Here is a 22,241-nt window from a genome sequence, read left to right as displayed (position 1 = left end):
TATATTTTCAAGACCATTAAATATAAATGTTTTTGTCCACTCCCAAACAACCCCTTTACGCTTTCAACTTTTTTAACAAAAATAAATAAACAGACATAGGCTACACTATTCTGATATGAAGCCACTGGCAAACTTCCATTTCACTCAGCATTTAAAAAAAACAGCTCTGTAGCCTACACCGCGGACTTTAAAATGACAAAGCAAAAATCTTCGAACTAAGTTTGCTTATCTCGAAGCTCAACTTAGCAGAAACATTAAAAACATCTCTTACGCAACCTTTCCGATCTGGCTATCCACCCGCCGCGCAACACGAACGGCATATGGTGTGCAAGCTCAAGACCGTTGGCGGAAAACGATGCGAGAAAAAGGTTTGCTTGGTGTCGAGATTTATTGGTCAATACCTGAGCAAAGAACAGCGAACAATCGATTGCAAGCGAAATAAAGTGCAAGTCATTGAAACAAGTCATTACAACTGAAGGCTACGATAAAGAAGAGAAGTTTGGGCAACCAGGATCTTGTAAAAACATGGTTATGGAGTTTAAATACGGCATGAGCGTAGCGTAGTCGTTTGAAAATCTCCTAAACGAGTCATTGCTCATAAGCTGGTATATGTGTTGTTGAACGACATCAAATGCTTCTCGTTTTCCTTCCAAACCGTTTAACTGCGCATACCGTCGGGACACAAAGTTCACGTTGACCTGAAATATAAAAGCTAATCGTAATGGATAGTAAGACGTTCTTTTACGGTTGATTATTGAATAGCCTAAAACATGTACACCTTGTGATAACTGGCATGAAGTGTAAGATACAAGGCAAATAAATGAGGGTAAATCTCGAGATTTAGTACTCAACACCAAGAAATTCTATTGCATTGTAACATTTCTGGTTTCTGAAAAATACACTGTGGTTTTCAGTATTTTTTGCACTATTTTTGGCAAACTTATAGGCACAAAACAATTGCACAATAATTTATACACACCTCGTGCGGTGATCCGGGTGTCAAATACTTTTCGACGATATACTTTCCCAAAACAGCAAGTTCGTTATCGTTTGCCTTTCGATATCGTTCACATTCCAACCAAAAGTTCAAGTTGTCTTCACTGTACTCAGATGATAGAAAACCACGAAACGCTGACACTCCAACTGAAAATGACGGTTCAAGATCAATATACATGACACGTACCAAACTCCACAGCCTTTAACCGTTCAATCATTTATTTAAAAAACTCAGTTTATTTTCAGTCATGTATCAACTTTTGTGGTGAATACTTACGCTGATGGTTTAGAAGCTGGTCAAAATGTGCATTGCGGTGAGGTTTCGGTTTTCTGCAAAAGTATTAAACAAAAACCGAATCAAATTTTCACTTTTTAAAATTACGCGTTGCTTTGAGGTTCGTAAGCAAATGTTTGGTAACAAGACGATACAGGCAATACACATAACTGGAGTTTACACGAAGTCTTATACAAAAATGTTAATGTGTGCTGCTAAGTACTGCCGATATTGCAGAAAGTGAAAAATGTTACCTCACACGAATCGCTGACGATCTTGTGAAGGTGGTGGTATGTGAAACTGGTTTTTGACTTTCGTCCAAATTTGATCTGGTGGAAAACTGTTTTGATCCATCTCGGTATTTCCGTTGTTCTTGTATACCGAGATACAGCGACGAGGAAGGCCTTGAAAGCCGACGCTTGCGAGGTCTCACTGGTTTTGCCTGCTTGGAAATACTATATTGCTTTAGATTGTTCCCAACTAGCTATACAGTAACTGTTTCTTATTAAATGTGCTTCGTAAAACTTACTTGGCAAAAAACAAACTCATCGCAGGTAGATATAGTGTCTCCACACGTTACTGAACTTCCAGGGCACGCTGACCATTTCATTGCGTTGTTACAATATAATCTACGGTTATACAGAATAAAACGTTCGTCTAAGCGAGTCTGAACTGAATGACAGATAATTCGCAGGGCAAACAATTTATAAAACGTTTTAGTCCGAGCGAGTAAGGAATTAAAATGATGTGCTAAAAACAAGTTTCCTCCAAGCAGCAAGCCAATGAGGTAATTGGTAGAACAGTCGAGGGCCGATCTGCAGGCGGGAGATCACAAGTTTTCACGCCTTCCTCATGTCGCTTATCGTGTCTCGGATGTCTTTGTCCTTTTTACAGCTGTTTAGCCCCTCGCTTTATCAGTGTTACGACCTGCCTGTTCGTTGTATTGACGCGCAAGTTAAGGCATTTATGCCCGTTATGACCACAAGCAACAGAAATGCCATTGGTAACTGTAAATATAATCAATCCGAGGACAATGTTCGCTTGGGATATACAAAAGTCAACCAATGTTAAACGCTCCTTGCCTGATTGGAATAGTACATGATGAATAGCAATAAGTTACTGCTAAATGTTATTGTTGATGAGCCATTGTCAAGCATCTGAGAGTATTATTTCTTATTATCTTGACTAAGTCGAGCCCATATTTCAAAACAAAATCTTGGGTGTAGGATTGCTTAAAAAAGCCTAGAATAATGTGTGAAAATTTTAGAATTGTATCTTTTAATTTTGGTGATGTTGCAATTGTTGGTTTACTTCTTTCTGATCCATTACGCTGTATGTTAGTAAGTGGCTTATATAAAACTCCTGGTCACCTACTTACTGATGACATGCTCTTGTCTAATGATGACGACCATATGTTTTAATGTGTCAGAACACCAATATCTTGTCTTCTTTTCTCACCAGGTGTGGTCATCTATTTACAATAAAATCAACTAGAACAGAAGTATATTTCTCAAAAACAGAGATTGATAATAACACAATTTTTAAATGCAGGTTCTTAACCAATTTGCCACGACAATAAAAAGGGAGAAAGTGGTATATAAAATACCAAGTTAACTTGGCATTTAAAATATACCATTTGCTTTGCTTTTTAATACAAACGCTGTCAGCGAAAAGAAAGAAATAAAACTGTAGCTTCTTAGCCACAAATAATTATGAAAGCAATTGGCTGCACCAGCCAAGTTAAGGAACATAAAATATGGTGATAACGCACCAATACTTTCAAGCTGCTTATGCTACGTAGATTGTGGCACCCATTGTTTACACCATGCAACAATTTCATCAACATTGTTTTCCATATTTTCAGGGGTATTGCTCTGTAATTCATGAACAATGTCTGATTTGTAAGATTCACGAGCTTCATCCAGGATAGTTTGAAATATTTCACATTCAATGTTATTCTTTATTTTTTCCTCATTGTAGGATCTATAAAAAACATACAACTGTGAATGTACAATTTTTAAATGTGTCATGTACCCTTTGACAGGCAAATGTAGTTGAAGTGAAAATTGCAACATCCACTTATGTATGAAGGAACATTGTACTAACTGCACCAACATGAAATTTAGTTCACTCCAAGAAATAAAATACCTTCTCTGCAATCTTTCATATAGGATACTGTTGTCTGTGCGAAGGACAAACACAATATCAAACCATCGCTCTGGAAAAAAATCACAACTATGGTAATCAACAATGTTTCCACCTTCCGCCATTTGTTCCTCCAGTTCATCTGTTGACAACAATACAAAGTTAGAAAAGTTTTTAATTTATTTCATAATTAGGGCTGTTATCAAACAAATAATTATTAGATTATTTGAAATTTTTAATTATTTGAAAATTTATCAAATAATTTTTTACACATTTCAAATAATCAAATAATTTTTTCCTAAGCAGTATACCTCGATATATGTGCAAAATCAATTTACTTGAACACATTGGTGACATTTTTATGAAATTGCTGTTACACAGAAGCACTGCAGTCTGCAACATATGTTTTTGGCTTCATATTTAATTGACACATTCCACCAAAAATGTTGGACAAAAAAACATGACAATTTACTGTTCATTCCGGTATTAGTTACACCCAGAAATAATTAAAGTTATTCAAGCAAGTAAATAAAATGTTATAGAAAAATGTACACAATTCAATTCAGCAAGTGTCTACGAAAAAGCTGTTGAATTAAAGTGAAAAAATTACACAGGGAAATACATATGGTTTTGCCAAACTACGGAGAGTAACTCAATCATGTCTCTGTCTGTACTAATTTATTATTTTAAACAGACAAAAAAAATAAAAAAAGAGTGGACTTGATTTAATGACTAAGAGCTTAAAAAATTCGCTTAATAATTTCAACTATCCTTATTTAATAATGACTCTGGGCCCTATGTATTAGTTATTCTAAATTATTTGATTTGAAAGGAAATAAATTATTTGATTATTTGATTATTTGAAAAATTAAAAACCTTTATTTGATGACAGCCCTATTCATAATAATGTTAATGGATAAGTGTTTGACACAAAACATATAAAGGTTATTATTTAGCCTTTGGTAAAACCATTTGCAGTTACAGTTTGTGTTACATGGATAAGATGTTAAATGCAAATGTTTTTCAAACTTGTCTATTACCTATAAGTCTGTCTTCATCTAAAATTGGGCACTGCAATTTTTCATCAAAACCCAAGAACAACTGGTTTTCTTTTGCCACCTCTCCCACATTAACCATTCTAAGTTGTGTATTGCTCGCAAGTTCTTGGGAAAGTGTAGATTTCCCTGTTCCAGGAGTCCCTGAAATCATGTGTAAATTTATGACACAGAACAATCTTGTACATCAAAAGCACCATAGCAGCAAAGGTGCTAAAATGGTAACTATAGATCAGTGGTTCTCAAACTTTTTGGCTACTAATAAATTAATTTTTAGGGGGCACACTTGCATGCTAAAACAAGCAATTTCATTCCTAAGGCAACAGAAGCAACTAAACAGACTTTCAACAAGTAGTGATATTGTTTTTAGAAATGAGACTGGAGTGTGAAAATAAACACATTTGAAAAACTTTCAAGCAACAATGTGTGGCAGAACACTGACATAAGCGGAAAAACAAAATGTTACCAAAAGACAACAATTGTCATGATTTACGAAGGTCCACTAAATGCTTCAAGCCGGTTCAAGGTATGCTAGAGTATTTTTGCGTAATATTACTAACCTGTTATTAGAATGTTTGGCCCAAACCTCGACATGTTCACCAAAGTAACTATTGACTACCAAACCTGGTATGGATGAAAGATTACTACGTTGCAAATCATAAAAACTTGCAAACACGAGTTGTTTTTGAGTTATTGCTTAGGTCACGTGACGTGACCTAAAGTGCACGTGTAGTACTTCGCATGGTAACCGCCATTGGCATTTTCAAAACATGGGAAAACCATTTTTTGCTTTGTTTCCATTTTTATTTTAAACCAAACCTGCGTGAAAAAAACTTGCATCTTGTTTTGTCGCAGATCAAATATTACAAATGAACTGTGATTTGTGTGTTCACTTTCTGGTTTGTTTATCTGTTTTATTGTAATAAAGTAGCCTAAATCATTGTCATTTACACTGTACATTTTACAGCAAATAAAAACAGTTCCATGAAAGTCCTGAACCTACAACAAATTTAAAGCATGGCAAAATAAACTTGGTTATCTAAGAAAAATCAGCATAACCGATTTCAGTCTTCACGATATTAGTGTTAGCGACTATTGGTGTCAAGGAACGCGGGGAATTTAGGCAGATATATTGTTGTGTATATAAGACGCTATTTCTTTAAAAGACAACTCGAATTTATTACCAATAAAACACCCTATAATAACAATCAAACTACAAACTAATGCACGTTGTCCCATTTTGACCAACCGGCGTTGCAAGTAAAATCGAAAATTAAAAATGCTTGTATTGTCAACGTGAACAATGTGATTACTATAATATCTGTTTTTTTGTTTCATTACTTTGTAATTGGCTTCTGGAAAGGTGAGTAATTGTTATCAAACATATGAGAATGAGCCGTAAAAAAATAACACGCAACACAAATTTGGAACTTCGTTTGGACAAAGCAGAAACAATGGCAAGCTTGTTAACGACTTTGCACAAACGAAGTAGGTTTCTGGAAAACGCGTAAATGTGGCGTCTAAAGACGGGCCACGGCCCAAATGCTTCATAATGCCCGCACTCAGAATGTTTGACATGCGCGAACATAACGCAATATTTTAAGGGACAGATAATGTACCACAGTACATAGTATTTCAAAGATGTGTAAAAGTTTTGAAAAAAATCAATAAACGCCTGGAACATCAGAGAAAAAGAATAAATACACTTTTGCTTGTTTAGTTCGTTAGTTCATCCGCGAATGTTGTATGTATCGAAGTAGCTATGTAACAAAAATGTGCTAGTTTCTACGTAAACATATATGTGAATGTACCGAAAAACAACGTAACAACGCTTCTATTAGGGTCTAATTAGCAATAAGTTTTGACACACGGCAGTGTAAGATGACAGCACAGTATCAAAATATACACAGTGTACAGTAAAAATGTCACAACATTTCCTCCACGAAATCGTTGCGTAGTACGTCTTCAATGTATGGGCTGCTCAGGGTCCCAAGGCCAGCTGCAAAAATCGAAATAACTGTGCTATAAAAATCCCTGAAAAACGGTAATTGCGCATACACAGACGGTGATCACCTACGGTTCTTGAGCATGAGTACTATAGAGTATTTTTTTAGATTGAGGTAACTTCTAAAAATAAGCAAAACTGAGGAATAAGATAATACTAATATTGACCTTCAGGATTTGGTGTGGTGCTTCTCTTGTTAGGCAATATGCGCAGCATTATATCAGAGGATGTTATGGTGTTAAAAAATGCTCGTAAGTCGAACAAGGACTTCAATTTTTGCATAGTCAGCAGAGGACGCAGTGGTGCAGCTTCCAACAAAGTTGTATTTGTAGCAACCTGCAAATCAATTATTATCTGTATTTTAAAACAATCGATCGAAATGTTGCGTGCAGTATTGAGTTTGTCGCAAACGGAAATCCTCAGTCTCAAAATCTAACTCGTAGTTTTGTATTGAAGTTGACTGTATGGCGAAAAACTACTTGGATACTAAACTACGTAACTAAAATAAATTGGAAATTTATTAAACCAAAGTAACACTATGTGGTAAAAAAAACGAGGTACCAAAAGAGTTTGTACAAATAGATTAAAAGATTTGTATTTGATGGTAAACCCAGAAAAAAATTGTGCCCTTACCTTCGACGACAGTAAGCGATTAATACGTATGCAGTGGGGAACAAAAACTGTGGGAATGGTTTGTTTCGTTTTTGATTTGCTTTTATCAGCTTTACTCGGATTACGACTTTCATCAAATTTCCTGTCTTTAACGTTATCGTTGGATAGATTTTCGTCATCAGGTGTTTCCCCAGATTCGCCAACAAACGACCAACGAAACATCTGCGAAAAGTAGGTTTATATCTGTGAAAGTGGTGGGCAGGTTTTTGAATGGCATTTTTTTTCTGTCAAAAAGTTGCTTGAACCATTATAGCTGAATTTGTTGTGCAAAATATATTCTTTAGTTAATCTTATAATTACAAACTTAATATTTGTTAATTAGTTCCGGGAACGAGAGTGTCTGTAAAATGTAAAACAAATGGTTTACAAGGCTTTATTCTGCGATTATTATTTTAGAAGATGTAAGTTTTTTAACTGTCGGTTTAAACTTTTCTGCAACAACATGAACTTCGTGTGACCCACCTTGAAGTAGTTTAATTGGTTTGGTTGCAGCACAAGAGCAAGATCAAGTAACTTACAAGCCGACAAGTACATCGCCATCCACCTGACAAGCAAACAAAAAGATTAAAAGCCACAAAGTATTTGAACAAAAATTTCCCTTTTGCCTTCGACGCAAAAACAATCAAGTAATAACATTAAGAATGTTGTACATTGTACATTATTGTACATTCATTGTACACTTATCCTCTCTTGCATATCTAAACCGAAAATCTTCAAAGATATTTTCTCAATATCGTTTACGATTTTTGCAATTATGTTGGTAAACTCCACGCAGTTTACCACTTTGATCAAAAAAATGCAAAGCTAGAAACCAAAGGGCGATTTAGCACTGTGAGAAAAATCATATTAGTGAGTTACACTTGTGACATGTTACTTTTCTTGCAGGTACATCCGTGACGAACTGCTAGTTGGTGTCGAAAACAAAACTCCGACGCGGCTTGATGCGAGTGAAGCGCGATCTTTTGACGAACTTTCCTTGTGATTGTTGATGTCACGGTCGAAGTCATGAAGTGTCAACTCCTGCTCCATTTGACCCAAGACTTGAATCTAAGATTTTTTTAAACTGTGAACTCGTCAAATTAATTTGGTAAATGCAGAAACATTGATTTGTATTTAGAGACGACATGACATCACCGTACCTTTTTGTTGTTAAAGTTCAGATATGTATAAAAACATTGCGTTTTTAATACACAACAAATTCTTTCTGCACAAAAGACGGAAAGACAATAGTTGTACTTGGTGGAGACTGCAGTCAACATCATTAAATTATGCTTTCGCAGCAAATCTCTGTTTTGAAACAACTAAGCTTATAGACTTATCACTCACTTTTCTATTTCTATATTTACAACGCAGAGACCATAATTATGACGTGTGGTAAAGGTTTGTTCAAACATTTTTGAACGTTAAACTGCAAATTGATTGAGAGCAAGTACGTCGAAACTGTTTGTCGACGGTTCAAAAGTTGCAAACCAGATTTTCAGAAACCTGCGGCTTTCGTGAATGTTTCTCCTCGTGGCAGTTTGTGGCGAAAAGCAATTGATTCGAACTTTAAAAATAAACTCGGCCCAATGCAGGTAGGAGTTAATAGTAAAATGCTGAACGTCACCGGTTAATAGATGGTCATAATGAGTGTCATAAAATCATAATGTAGTCCTAAGCAAATGTACTCAATCCTTGGTGGCGAGATTGGCATTGAACTAATATTAAAACAAAATTTAACTGGACTCAAAAACATAAAAAAATAATAACAAACGATTTATTTGTACATTCCTGAGTGTAAGAGATAGTCGTATGACAACGCAGAAGAAATTGTTGAAAATAATTAAACAGAAAATAATTTGAAAACTAGAAGAGTGGCTTTCTGATATACTTCCATTTTATATATTCTATACGATATTTACCAATTTACTATACACATCATTTGATCTACACATATGATTGTTTTTGTAAACAAAAACAAATGGGTCCCCACACGCGCGTTTGTGCAGATTTACAGTAAACAAATGTTGCGGTGATTTTTAGATTCTTAAGGACAAATTTTTAGAAAGCATTAACCCAACAATAAAACAAATTGTTCGTATTCTTTTTGCACTCTTATTGTCATATAATTACAAAAACATTAAAAAACGTAACAAATACTTTAATTTAATCTCTTGCTTTGACCCAGATATTGTCGTCCAAGGTCGGATTTTCAACACATTTTTTTTTAGAAAGCTGTAACAGTTGTATTACAGACACTTTAAATTAAAAAGCAATTTGCTACAAGTGTGTACATAACAAATTGTTTTTCATTTAACTTTGTTTCGCAAAACGAGTACCATTGACCTGTAGTAACCTCTCAGTGTGCACACGCCAAACGACTGTTTGACTTTTGACACCGTTTTCAATAGCACGCCGTCCTTGGTGTTCAACAATACTGTTAAGCCTAATTTATACATGAGTATTGACTCCTAAATTGATTGTCAAAAAAACGGTACGTTATGACGAAAGAAAGGTCTGAACTATGTTTGTAATACCTACTAGTTGACCTTAAGTAACCCGTGATCATGCGGCGGCCAACCTGACAACGAGCATTTAAAAAAACATTTATTTGGCAAAAAAGTCAAGTTAACTTTTTCATCTTTACTTCGATTAACAAAGTTTTGCTTGACATATACAAAACCGAAGCACGGTTATTAGGTTTAAATCACGTCATAGGTGTAAAACCTTCGCCAAAACTAAAAACGTGAGTGATAACTTAATAAAATGACATAGCATTGCTGTGCACAACAGCTGATTTCTAATCACTGAAACGACTTTCTTGGTACTTCTGCCTACAGTGTCTCTCTTGACCAAACGAGCGTTAGACACATTTACGTTTCGGGGGCCTGTGGGTGAACCGCTGGGTCATTCGGGGTCAAACTTCTAGAGAATCAAGTTCAGATTGATAACTAAGATATGTCCAAATTTGAATAAATTTGAAGCACTTTTTCTTTACCAAACCAGCGTTAAAAAATGTACGTTTAGGGGGCCTGTGGGTGAACCGCTGGGTCAATCGGGGTCAAACTTCAGGTGGACCAAGTTTGGATTAATATCTAACATGTGTCCAAATTTCAATAAATTTGAAGCACTTTTTCTTGACCAAACGAGCGTTACAAACCAGCGTTAAAAATTTTACGTTTCGGGGGCCTGTGGGTGAACCGCTGGGTAATTTGGGGTCAAACTTCAGGTGGACCAAGTTTGGATTAATATCTAACATATGTCCAAATTTCAATAAATTTCAAGCACTTTTTCTTGACCAAACGGGTCTCACAAGCCAGCGTTAGACAGAAAAAAGAAAAAAAAAAAAAAGAAAAAAAAAAAAAAGAAAAAAAAAATACGGACAAAAACAATATGTGTCCCCTTCAGGGAAGGGGACCCATAATAATATAATTGAGCTGCTTACCAGTTCTGTTATGATCGTTGGCCAAAGAGACGTAAGATGCTGTGGAGACAATCGGACCAACATAACTCGAAAGCACAAGAAAACCTAAATATAAGCAACTTAAAAATATATTGACTGGAAAATATTTTGTACTACGATGTCTTAGTGCATTTACAGTTATAAAACGACTTTCTACAATAAAGAATTAAGATGACGTAATGCGTAAATTCTAAATACGAAAAAATGTTGACGTGGTAATGCCCTCAGGTTGGAAAATTATTTTTAGTGACGTCACCAGGAGTAAAATAGTGACTGCGACCTCGACAGAGTGCTTTTATGGATTTCTTTTAAATACTGCGTTTGTTCCCAATTTAGCAAGTATTATTTTTAACCTCTGCTTGTACGGCCGGGACAAGATGAAGTCGCAAACTTTCCGACAATCGCTCCTGGATTTCTGGCAGATGGCGTTGGTACTGGTTCACTCCGCTGCTGAATACGACGAATGCGAGACGCTTGAGTAACATGGCACGTTGTTCTAACTCCTAAAAAGCAAATAACGTTGGCTTTCGTTTACTTGGCCCTTAACACACTATACCGAATAATAGTTAATGTGTAAGTTATAAAGATAAATCGCTGACCTGTTCCTTGTTTGAAAAAATGTTGAGAGATGTTCCTGTCGTTGTGTTGCGGGTTAGACCGATCCGAACTAACAAAAAAGGAAATCAAAATTAAACACAAAAAATATAATTTATCTGACCATACCACTTTGAATATATTTTTGCAGTAACCAGGACATTTGATCTCTCGTTTAGTTTTTTTGGTCCGTTTTTGCTCCAAGTGCTTATTTTTTACCCATTAGGTCTTTAAAAGTCGTTGCGTCGTGCGTCATCAGATGATCAACCACATTCATCCACTCATGTGCGCCCTCTGGTGGCATTTTAAAAAATCCGGCACCCAGAAAAAGTTCAAAGGCATCACGTTTCCAAGAACGTCGAGTTTGTTGAAAGCCACTGACACTTGATAGGAGGCTGACAGCTGCGCGGTAACTCGGGGCAAAGTTCATGCTGAAAGGTGTGGAAAGGTGAACGTTCGATAAAACAATCACAAACAACTCTTGACTTGATCACGCGATAATAAGTAACTTGAAGCTCGAAAAATAATGAACAAAGTAAACCTTTTGATACAATAATATTCAAGGACCAAGGACTGCCCAACGGCATTAACGTGCCCGCATATTTTTAAATATGAAATTGAAAGGTTAATCGGGAGTTATGGTTAGGGGTACAGAAAAATATTTGTGTTAAATTTAGGATAAATATGTGGTGTGCTTGAACTACGGAAGTCTAGGTACCGTTTACCTGTGGTTTCTCAAATACGGGGTGGTATTGGTCATCACGGCGGTCAAGATCGGAATCATTTTATCTTTCTCTTCACTTCCGAATACCAGGTCAAGCAAGTTGGCCAAATGCTAAAAAATATAAACCAAATTAAAACCTGACTTGCCAAGCAACTTTATGTTGTGACATACCTGAGCCAACATACGAAGAGCGTTAACACTATGTTCATAATTCGGATTTGCTTTTTGGGGCAAAAGCGTCATTGATGGTTGAGGCTGCTGGTTGGGGGATTTTCTTCCAGACAAGATCGGATCAGAGGAGGCAAGTTTTAAAGCAGAATCTTCCTTTTCAGGATGAGGATCTGTGTATTAAACATGTTAGAATGAAAAGTTATTGAGAACAAACAAGAAAAGGTGGATACAGTACTGCACCGCGTTTTTCCCTTACTATTTACTCAATAAGCCACAACCAATATAATATACCATGGCCATATTTCGTCAACAAATATCCAACTTACCAAGTAAATCCACAGACGATCCAGATTCAGTGAGGTGATGCTGAACTTCGTGTTGTGACGCCGGTAACACCGTTGGAGCTTTTCTCGCCAACCAACCGCCATGTTCAAGCGACGAATCAACGATCGCGTTACATGATTCAATACATTTAATTGTGACTTCCTAACAACAACAAAAAGCGAAATCAATTTATAGCCTACATATGATCGACTGAATAAATTAAACTGTGCTTTATTGTAAACTAGAGTGCCGGTTCGTCAAACTGTACTTAAAAAACATAAATTGTAAACATTTTGTCGATTTCCTGACCTACAGCTACACCAAGCCAGAAATGATTGGGTATGCAAACAAGATTCACATTAGAAAACAAATGTGTTAAAATGTTACCTTAAGGAAACAATTCATAGAAAATAGAATCTAAAAGCGAATGCCAAGCACAAGAAATATTACGGAAAACAAAACAAACAAGTCATTACCTGCATTTCTTTCAGTTCCTTCTTGTCTTCGCTGTTGTGTGCACTTCTTGCGTATTCGGCAACCAGCTGAAGAAGAAGGAAATGACAATTTGCACCAAGCTGCCGCCTGCCAGTGGGTGGCGCTGCTGTGTTTCCTGACGTGGCAACTTCATTTGTAGCCAAATTCGCGCCAGGTGGTCCTTGCGCCAGGCACTCTCGCACTAACGTTAACATGCTAGAACGTGAATCACGCAAAACCGAAGGTGTTTGACGTTGGATGTAACGCAAGACAAAGTTGAGGAGACATTCCTGTGAAAAAAAATCGTTAGTCAGCGTCTCCGATGCAAATAATCCTCAAGTTGAGAAGAGTGAAAATTCCCACCTCGTTTGGAGTTTGTCTCTTGGTGTTACCGGATAAAGCCGGATAATCAGGTGGCAGTGTGACGACACGCTTCACTAAGCCCAGCACGACGTCACAATGAAGAGCTCGGATGCTGCACGTGACGTCGACAAGCTGAAGTTGTTGATCGTTTGGTTGACGAAGGTTGGTGTGTTTTCGTTTCATCGCCGACCGACCACGTCGTTCCCAGATGATGGCAAGCGCATTGAAGAGATTTTCGCCGTACTGCAAACATTTGGTGGCGTGCGCACGATTAGTGGAATGATCAAAAGTCGCAAAACTATGTTGATCGGATATATTCGCGACAGGTGATATGGCTTTGCGGGTTATACGAAGGTTGTGCCGGTTCGGTAAAAAAATAACGCAGTGGGTTGACGTATGAGGTGTCATGACGTGGAAATATGACGAATTTTAGCAACGTCACAGAAATATTTTGAAACAGTTTATTTTATACAAACAAATGTGCTTGTTGTTACATTTGTTACAAAATGGGACGCATCTGAGAGAAAGTGACCGGGGAGACACATATGACCATTGTAAGTCGCAAATTTGCATTGGGCGGCTTGTTATCTGTGAAATTGACCACGATTTATGTGACTTTATTAAGTCCGGCTACATCGTCCGGTACAATACCACAGTTATGTGTCTGCTTTTACCAATGTGTCATATCATAACAAACTCCCAAATGGCCCAAAAGAATGAAAGACGGCATTTATTCGCCGGCTCAATGCCCAACAGACAACAGTTGGTCGGATTTACGGAGCACTCCACATCGTAAGACCTTGATACTAAACGGCACCGTCTTGTTGGGTCAAGCACGGGCTTTGGCGTGGTGACAGCGATTAGTGGCTCAAATCCGACATGAGGCTGTACGAGTGGTGAGGTTGGAAAGCACCCGGTCTCAAATGTAAATAAAAACGCCTGTGTTTTCGGGGACAAAGAATTATCAGAAGATACGTCACCTGCAGAGCGATCGGGTTAAGGAGTTGGAGGACGCCCTGTGAAACTGAATCCTCATCACCCATGGTAACTGTGGTTTGGACGCCAGGTGGCGCTATGAGGTTCTGCAAATACACAAAGAGTTTTATGTCCTTTTTGAAAACAGTATTTCCTGCACTTTTTCTATCCGCGCCTGGGGCTTCGTATAGTATTCGCGTAACACATGTAACCAGGAATATTTAAAACCCAAAAATACACAATAAAACAGCAATCAAGTTTAACATACATCACTAGATTGAAAGACAAAGTTATAAACTCAAAGAAATAAACAGTTATAAATGAACTACACTAATACTGCCCATACCACCTGTGTTTGAAACGTCAAATTTTATAGTTTTTCTTCAATAACCTAGCTGTTACATCATAAAAGTGTAAACAATATTACTTGTTCGGACAAAATAATGCACATTTCGTCATTTGAAAGTTTTCGCATTTTTTTTTTTTGGATATTTCTTCAGTTAATTGTGGTCATGCCCTGTGACAAATATTCGCGTAACAGTTGGCATACACAAATTCAAGTCCATTAAGATTTTTACTACATACATATCCAACAGACTAAATATTGAAAAAAAGCCTCGTTTATTTTATCCTAACATTGGATACTTATTTTTACGTAACAAAAAGACGATGTCACTTATAGTGAACAGTTTGTTGTATGTTAGGTAAAACAAATCTTGGTTATATTTTGCATCAATACTTGCGGACACCGTTCTTTTCACGTTTATTGGCCGGACATTGCTCCCAAATTGTTTTTTTTAAACGACACATGATGGATGTGCAGTTTAAAGTCACGTACGAGGGAATAATAATGATGCGTTCTGACGTATCACCGCAAATGAGCCAATAACGAGCTCCACACAGTCTTCGGCTATTTTTATTCCATACTCAACCAACCAATGATTATTTGTGGTTTAAAAAATGTCAACAGCATGATGCAAGTTTGTTGAATACCCGAAAAAAATTACAAAGTATGTTTTTTAGGCTCAACTTTATGACGAACCCAGATGATCAAACCCGGTCGGTACGGAAACTGTCATGTTTAAGGAGGAGTTTCATCCGCCAATTTGCGGAAGAACCCAACCCCCTCCGTTTTAATTTAGCATAATTTAGCCCTAATCAACATTCTTGTGAGATATGCGCACCTGTATTCCTGCGAATTGAAAATCCATAAAACGAGATTACGTAACAGCAAAAATTAAAATGCATTTGAAAAGAATTTCCTTTGTTTGTTTCACATCACATAAATGTTCGTATTTTTGTAAACAAGTGGTAAAAAATCAAACAATAATAATTCTCAAAACAATGCGGATGAATCAACTAACGCGCTTTAAAATACATTGACGTAATTCATTACCAGTTATCCCTTGAAGCAAGTAGTTTTGAAGCATATTTTCAAAGTGTCTCATGACAAAGGGATTAGATTTACGAAAATGCTTAGTCTGTCAACATAAACTTTGCATTGAACCTTAACGTGATAAGTGACAGATCAAGCACATCATGTACGATATATGATGTAACAATTCCTAGTATTGCAGTGACAAGCAAACAATGTAAACACACGCTATTCAATTCAAATTCGACATACTTTAAAATCTTATGTTACCCGAGTACAAAAATGAAAAATTTCAGGTAAAGCTGGTGAGAAATTTTTGCAGTTGGATTGGCTACAGCTAAGAGTTTGCCACTTATGAAAACAATGGACACGCGAAATGTGAACCGCAGGGCATAATGACGTCAAAATGACAACACACAAGGTCAAAATCACCTCAAAGGAAAAAACTTTGCTGAGTCACGAGACATTAATGCAACGTCATTTACAGCGTTTGTGACGTCACGTACCAACAAAAAGTACGCGGGGTAAATTGCAAGATTGGTATCAATATAATTTAACATGTTTTTCAATTCTGCTGCCAAAGTTTCTCAGAACCAATTGCTAAAAATTGGTTAGGGTACAAACGAAATGTCTTTGTAACACTTCGATTTGGTCGTGTCAATTTGTTTTGACGAGAAAATGAATGAACAAAAATAAAGTTTCTTGCAAGGTTTAAGAGTTTGGACGCTATAAAATTCTTCGTCAAGGCATATTTGGTTGTTTGGCACAATACCCAATCTCACCTGTATGGATGAAGGGTATGTCTTGGTCGACTTGTTCCATATCGATGCCAGACACGATAAAACCCTTGACAGATTGTTGAGGGAGATTCGCTTCGCCTCAGCCGCCTCCTCCGTAAGTTCGTGATCGTCAACACTGTGTTGCGGCTGAAATGATAAAACTTGCTTATTGCACGACCGGAATCGCTCGAGGAGATTTTGGCGATCAGATTCAATAGACGCTACTAGAATCGCAAAAATAGTTAGATGCTATTTAAAAAAACTAAACAAACGAGTTTAAAGTATTGCGGTTAGCACGGGCGTATACTTTTTTTTGGCTGCGAACATGATTTAAAATGTTGAAAAAAAATCACCACACTCGGCACAAAGGTTAGAGCATTTGAATTGGCCAAACTTTTCAGCGAAAAACCGCCACCTTAATCCAGTACCATGTCCACATTATAAAACCGAACAGCGTGCATGCTTTCTGAGGTCGAAACATGCCTTAGGGCGCCAGATTAGGATAATTGATTTCAGGAGTACAGGTACAAACAAGGGACAAATCCCATGTTGTATTTCGAGGTAAACGACGCACGACAGGACAAATTACATGGATAAACAGGTATTTTCTGAAATGTCATCGTGGTTGACCCTTTACATTTCCCACATTAAAGTAGAAATCATAAATCTAGCTCGCAATAAAAGTGGCTATCTAATATCGTGAGTGACGGTCACGTGCATCGTAAATCACGCAACAAGGGTCAAGTGAAGAAAAATGACAATAATTTAAAAATGTCCTCGCAACAAGAGGACGTGCACAGGCCCAGTAATCTGCATACAGTTTGACCGGTTTAATCCACTTTTGTCGAGACCTTCGCCTGGTGGCACTTCTTGCTATAATGCTATCGCAGGAAACTATGTGAGAACAATAAAGCGGCGTTAGAGATTATTGGAATGCGTTTAACTGCGATGCGGTGGGTTTGGTTAGATTTAAGTTGGTAAGATACCGGTTGGTTAGGAAATACCCGTCTGGGCGGGTCTGTCACAAGATGCGTTTATAAACACGATACACAATTACTTTTTTACTTGAGTGTTATGCGCTTACGTAACATGCTGGTGGGAGATATAGACCGGAAAAATACATTTATGTCGAAAAATATGTCGCATTATAAACAACATACATAATATTACAGAAAATATGTAACAAATTCTGACATAAAAACAAGTAGTACCCGCAGTGTGTTGTTTGAGCTGAAAACATTAAACAAACTTCCGAGTGCCGAAAAACCAAGAGATGTCGAAGTCTGACTTGCTTGAGCGGGATTGGCTGTTGCCACTAGCGACGGTTTTCGATCAGACGGGTTCGTCAGTCCTGCTGGTGAATGGATAAAACCAAAATAAGTAACATTTGGGAAAAGTCACAAATCAAGGCACGCAAAGTTGTGACAAGTTTAACCGCATTATAAAATAGTTTAACGTTGGTTGACAGCAAATGCCACCACACGCGTCAACGTCTGTAAGTCCATAAAAAAATTATATGAATAAAAAGCGAGTGAGTCACAAAACATGCTGAAACTGCCGGATTAAGAGTCGTGTCCGTAGACTTGACAGTCAGCTTACAATACTTCGCTTGCAAGCGGCAATACTGCTTTTGCAGATTGTTTCCTTGACATTTTTTTGTTTCTAAAATTTGTCGAATTTGCGTCAATCCGACATGAGTTGCCCGAACGTTCAAAAAACGTGTTCCACGTAACAGCCCAACGTACGCAATAACAACATGACTGTTTCGTTACGACGTACAGAACAAATATAGTATAAGTTAAACCAGTTTCACGATCTATGTAAAGTGTCTTGCGTTTAGATGAGCTTTTTTTAGTTTTCGGCCTTGAATAAACTTTGGTCAAGAAATCCAAGTACCAGATAGCCAAATGTAATTATAACAAGGTAAAAATTTTGTGTATACAGTGAAAACTATACTCTTCACACCTTATATATTTTATACATAAGATATAGAATCAAAAACTATATATTAAATAAATCATTTCAGATTTCTCGCACACCTATGACGAGCGACGAAGCACCGGAAGCAGGTAACAACAAGGAGGAATGCGTCAGAGTTCGCAGACTTTGCAGTAGTGACGTCACATAGTCGACTGGAAACCCACCCTGCAAAAAACAATAGATTAGGGAGAGTACCAAAAGTCACGGGATTTCGATCTTTGTGTGACAAGCGAAACCGAAAAACTGTACCAAAAACCCAAGTTCAGTTGAAGAAAATTTTACTAATAGATTCAGATAAATAGGAAATATAGTTCTCCAAAATATTATCATGATGTCTCAGTTGGCCTCATTTTATTTTTGCATTTACTTTAATTACACTATGTTTCATGCTGACTTGGCGCAGACAGCTAAAAGGGTCGCACATTTTTCACAGAGAAACACCTTTCTCACTTTGTCTGTACGTTAGGAAATAAGAAAGACCAACCGACGTTTAAAGCTTTAACATTTCCAACCAACGCAAATCATTTAGATAATTAGCAAGCAGCAACAGTATGATAAAGGGTCTTGAAAGGTCTGGCTAGACTTTACATGGTCACAGGATGGGGAAAATTACACGCTGGGTTAACGCCACATTCCAGGGTTAAGTCATAGATTAATATCCAGCCATTGTGCAAGTGGGCACGAATACTCGGGTGTTTTTTAACAGTGTGTCTTAATCTTGAGCTGCATGGTAATTTTGGATGGCTAAAGGCAATTTAGCGAATGTTTAAACCGCCATAATCCTATAGCTTAATCCCGACTCGACTTCATAGGCTTGTAAGGCTATTCAAACAAACGTGTTTATTAAACAAGCAAACTCTTAAGGAAGGAGTTCGACGACCAAACACGAGATCTGTTTTGGGTGACGACACTTTTTCGTCACGAATTTACACGGTAGTAGTGTGACGTAATGTTGTGAAATTGCAACGTTGTAAATACACAAGTCCAGGAAAAGAACTTGCGCGAAGAAAAAAAATCCCGATGTGTTTTCAGAATTGATAGGAGAAATGAACAACAATGTTTTACATTTTTGAAGCATGTTTGATTGCACGATAGTTCCAACAAATATGATTTCGAAGTAATGAAAATATGCAAGTCAGGCATATTTTTCTTAAGGTGCATTATACGGGGCAATGATGTTTTTTGTTGGGATCACCGGGTTTTAACCATTAAATACAATAAACTGGAAAAACAAAAACGTGGCAATTTACGGACATTTCTAAACAATGTATGTTACCTATTTTTTCAGTTACCTTAGCTGTAACAAATACAGTTTTAGATTTTGAAAAAAATGTCAACAGTCTAAAAAAGGTCATCACTAAAAAAGACTTCATGCTTTGGTCGTATACATATGCTTTTCTGTACAATATCAGGATTTCTGAAACGTACACTGTGTCAAAATAAGTTTACGGCTGTTGCGTTTTGCTTGTGCCGAATTACCGTCAAAATCCCATGTAACTTACAAGTAAAAGACTCAAAGCAGTTTGTGTCCACTGGTTATATTTCCGGATCGAAATTTCTATTTTTACCCAAATATATTATTAGATTTTTAAACTTTCGAACTTAACAACTTTCGAACAATGAATTTCGACGATAGAGTTTCGAAGGAAATGTTCAAAAGTTTCCAACAAACAGAAAGTGACGTCAAAATCTGTGACGTCATCGTGTTTTAGTCGCACATACCGATTATCCGATTAAATCTTATCCTTAGTGATTCAAACCTCTGACGTCCTTTGTTACGAAACAATGGTCTTAGTTGCTATCGCGAATACCAAGCTTATCTCCTTGCTATTCGATAAATCGTGGTAAACGGTTGAAAACCGACACTGACGGATTACAATGGCGGGTCAGAAACGTTCCAGCAAATTTAAATTCCGGTCAGTTTAATGCCGGGTCAATCGTTCAAGTGACCAATTGGGAACGCCCAACATTAGGTTCAGCCATTCCTCGACAGAAGCGAAAACAAAAAGGATTTTTTGAAATGACGGAATCCGTGAATGTAATGATTGTTGTCAGCTCAAGGATGAACAAATCCAAATTTGTTTGCTATTTTAACACACGAAAAAATAAATTTAGCTACTAAACAAGTGTTTTTAAATCCGATAAGTTGTTCGTAAAGGCTTTCGGGATTTCGCTACCACTACACGATAAACAAAATTATTTTTATTTCAATACTCTTCTTAAGGTTACAGTTTCATGTTAGGTTGCGAGTGGTCAAGTCGAGGCAAAAAAGGCCGAGACCTAAAATATTGAGAAACAATAGTACGATCCAGCATTCAAAACACAGCGGGCAATGAAAGGAATATCTCATTGGCCTGTGTCTTTGAATTCAAACCGCTCATAACATAAAAAACAATCTTTTGAAATTGAAATCAAAAAGAAACATTATTGAAATTGGTCAAGTCATCAATTGCAACAATTAAGCTTAAATGAAAGGTTGTTGAGATAATTATCACATTCTTTAAAGAAATTACATTATACGGCATAATTATTACTCATATTCTGTGTACAGACAACGGCTAAATTGACTGTCATGGAATTTGGAATTGCCGAATCATGTTTCTAAACTAGTGAAATATTCGTAATTGTATAGAGAAAAAAATGATCAGCAGGTAATAAGAAAAACTTTCGGGCCAAAAGCAATTTCGTGCCAAAAACTAGTTATAAATAATAGTTATAAAGCGAAAATTTGAAACCACATTTTATCTTACCCAGTAATAAGATTTTCGTAGAATTAAAGAATGACATATAGTCTGAAAAACGATTTTTCGAACATGTCGAGCGCCCAGACTGAATAGTTGTTTTTGACTTAAGTTTGAAAAGTTGTTTATAGTTGTATTTTAAAATAGAATTTTCAACCTTTTTTCAGTGTACATACGTAGAGAAAATAAGCAAACTTAAAAAAGTATTGTTTGCTAGGTTTTGTTGTAGGCAAACACGCTTTTACGCTGTGCAAGTTCCAGGACTAAAAACAGACATAGATCCTCTAGAACAGTGGTTCCCAACCTGGGGTTCGCGGACCCCCAAGGGGTCCGTGAGATGGTTTTAGGGGGTCCGTGGAGGCAAACATTCTAAGTACCATTAACCAACAATAAAAAATTTGTGAGCTTTCGAACCGTTTTTACAATCTTGCTTGCAAGTGCAAACTGTTTATTAAACATTCGGGAAAATTAACATTTTTGTGATTGTTACCTCAATTGTGACATCACAACACACAAGAACAATCAAACATATAGTGCTTTGTTACAGGTTTTGTACCCCAGAAAAATTTTCTCTTAGTTGCGTTGACTGCTTTAGTATAGAACTTAATTGAGATTCAAGCACTGTGAAGGTTCATTAAATTTTGATTAAAAAGGCAAAAGTAATACCGTATAATGCAGGAAACGAAAAACAAAACAAGACTAAATTACGTTGGGGGTCCGCGGACCTATAAAATTTATAAAAGGGGTCCGTGACTACGAAAAGGTTGGGAACCACTGCTCTAGAAAGAAAATGTTCTGACGAAACGTACGTCCCGCCGTGCAACATTTCATCATCTAACCAGAAGCATGAAGCTATGTCCTGATATAATGTACATTGTACTTTTGAAAATGCAAATCATGGTTCGTCATGTTTGCAGGCATTGGAGTTTAACTTTCTAAATATAAAGTATGTACAAAAAGGGCACGCTCAAAGTCCAAACAGCGAGTATTATTTTTACAAACAGACACCCAATTTTCACAGATATAAGTTGGTTTAAACCGGGGTAAAAATTTACATTAGTGCGTTTGAGGTACAAATTTTATTGTGGCGTAAATAGTAAAAATATTTTAGACAATGCAATTTCACTATGCGAAAGGTAAAAAAACATTTTT

At 36.9% G+C, this 22,241-nt stretch overlaps 3 protein-coding genes across 5 annotated transcripts in view; all 3 read right to left on the bottom strand.

The window, feature by feature from the left end:
* Positions 1-369: 369 nt before the first annotated feature.
* On the bottom strand, positions 370-2,044 carry LOC145212326 (regulator of G-protein signaling 18-like). 2 transcript variants are annotated; one of them, XM_080080418.1, is made up of 5 exons: positions 1,800-2,044; positions 1,525-1,715; positions 1,274-1,326; positions 980-1,143; positions 370-698 (listed from the first exon to the last, which is right to left on the bottom strand). In XM_080080418.1, exons 1-5 carry the CDS (start codon positions 1,878-1,880, stop codon positions 480-482), a joined length of 708 nt encoding a protein of 235 aa, XP_079936544.1. In that variant the 5' UTR covers positions 1,881-2,044; the 3' UTR covers positions 370-479. The 2 variants fall into 2 exon arrangements, with proteins under 2 accessions (XP_079936544.1, XP_079936545.1); XM_080080419.1 differs by having other exon boundaries at positions 1,525-1,712.
* Positions 2,045-2,756: 712 nt separating this feature from the next.
* Positions 2,757-5,239, bottom strand: LOC145212328 (adenylate kinase isoenzyme 6-like). The gene is made up of 4 exons (XM_080080422.1): positions 5,031-5,239; positions 4,456-4,614; positions 3,419-3,557; positions 2,757-3,253 (listed from the first exon to the last, which is right to left on the bottom strand). Exons 1-4 carry the CDS (start codon positions 5,062-5,064, stop codon positions 3,064-3,066), a joined length of 522 nt encoding a protein of 173 aa, XP_079936548.1. The 5' UTR covers positions 5,065-5,239; the 3' UTR covers positions 2,757-3,063.
* A 497-nt stretch (positions 5,240-5,736) lies between these two features.
* Positions 5,737-22,241, bottom strand: part of LOC145212325 (protein DOP1A-like) — a 42,702-nt gene continuing 26,197 nt past the window's right edge. The window contains exons 31-48 of one of the 2 annotated variants that reach the window (XM_080080416.1): positions 18,408-18,513; positions 17,580-17,722; positions 16,372-16,515; positions 14,220-14,321; positions 13,240-13,482; positions 12,879-13,166; positions 12,405-12,564; positions 12,079-12,248; positions 11,909-12,018; positions 11,403-11,614; positions 11,189-11,256; positions 10,943-11,092; positions 10,572-10,655; positions 8,022-8,194; positions 7,610-7,691; positions 7,109-7,309; positions 6,643-6,811; positions 5,737-6,469 (exon numbers count right to left, since the gene is read on the bottom strand). In XM_080080416.1, the coding sequence (XP_079936542.1) occupies positions 6,396-6,469; positions 6,643-6,811; positions 7,109-7,309; positions 7,610-7,691; positions 8,022-8,194; positions 10,572-10,655; positions 10,943-11,092; positions 11,189-11,256; positions 11,403-11,614; positions 11,909-12,018; positions 12,079-12,248; positions 12,405-12,564; positions 12,879-13,166; positions 13,240-13,482; positions 14,220-14,321; positions 16,372-16,515; positions 17,580-17,722; positions 18,408-18,513 (2,679 nt within the window). In that variant the 3' untranslated portion in view covers positions 5,737-6,395. The remainder of the gene's footprint in view (positions 6,470-6,642; positions 6,812-7,108; positions 7,310-7,609; positions 7,692-8,021; positions 8,195-10,571; positions 10,656-10,942; positions 11,093-11,188; positions 11,257-11,402; positions 11,615-11,908; positions 12,019-12,078; positions 12,249-12,404; positions 12,565-12,878; positions 13,167-13,239; positions 13,483-14,219; positions 14,322-16,371; positions 16,516-17,579; positions 17,723-18,407; positions 18,514-22,241) is intronic. The other variant, XM_080080417.1, reaches the window with a different exon arrangement.

This window comes from Phallusia mammillata, chromosome 2 (genome assembly GCF_965637545.1).
Source record: "Phallusia mammillata chromosome 2, kaPhaMamm4.hap1.1, whole genome shotgun sequence".
Taxonomy (NCBI): Eukaryota; Metazoa; Chordata; class Ascidiacea; order Phlebobranchia; family Ascidiidae; genus Phallusia; species Phallusia mammillata.
Note: the sequence above shows the minus strand (reverse complement) of the source record. Positions and strands in the feature narration are given on the sequence as shown.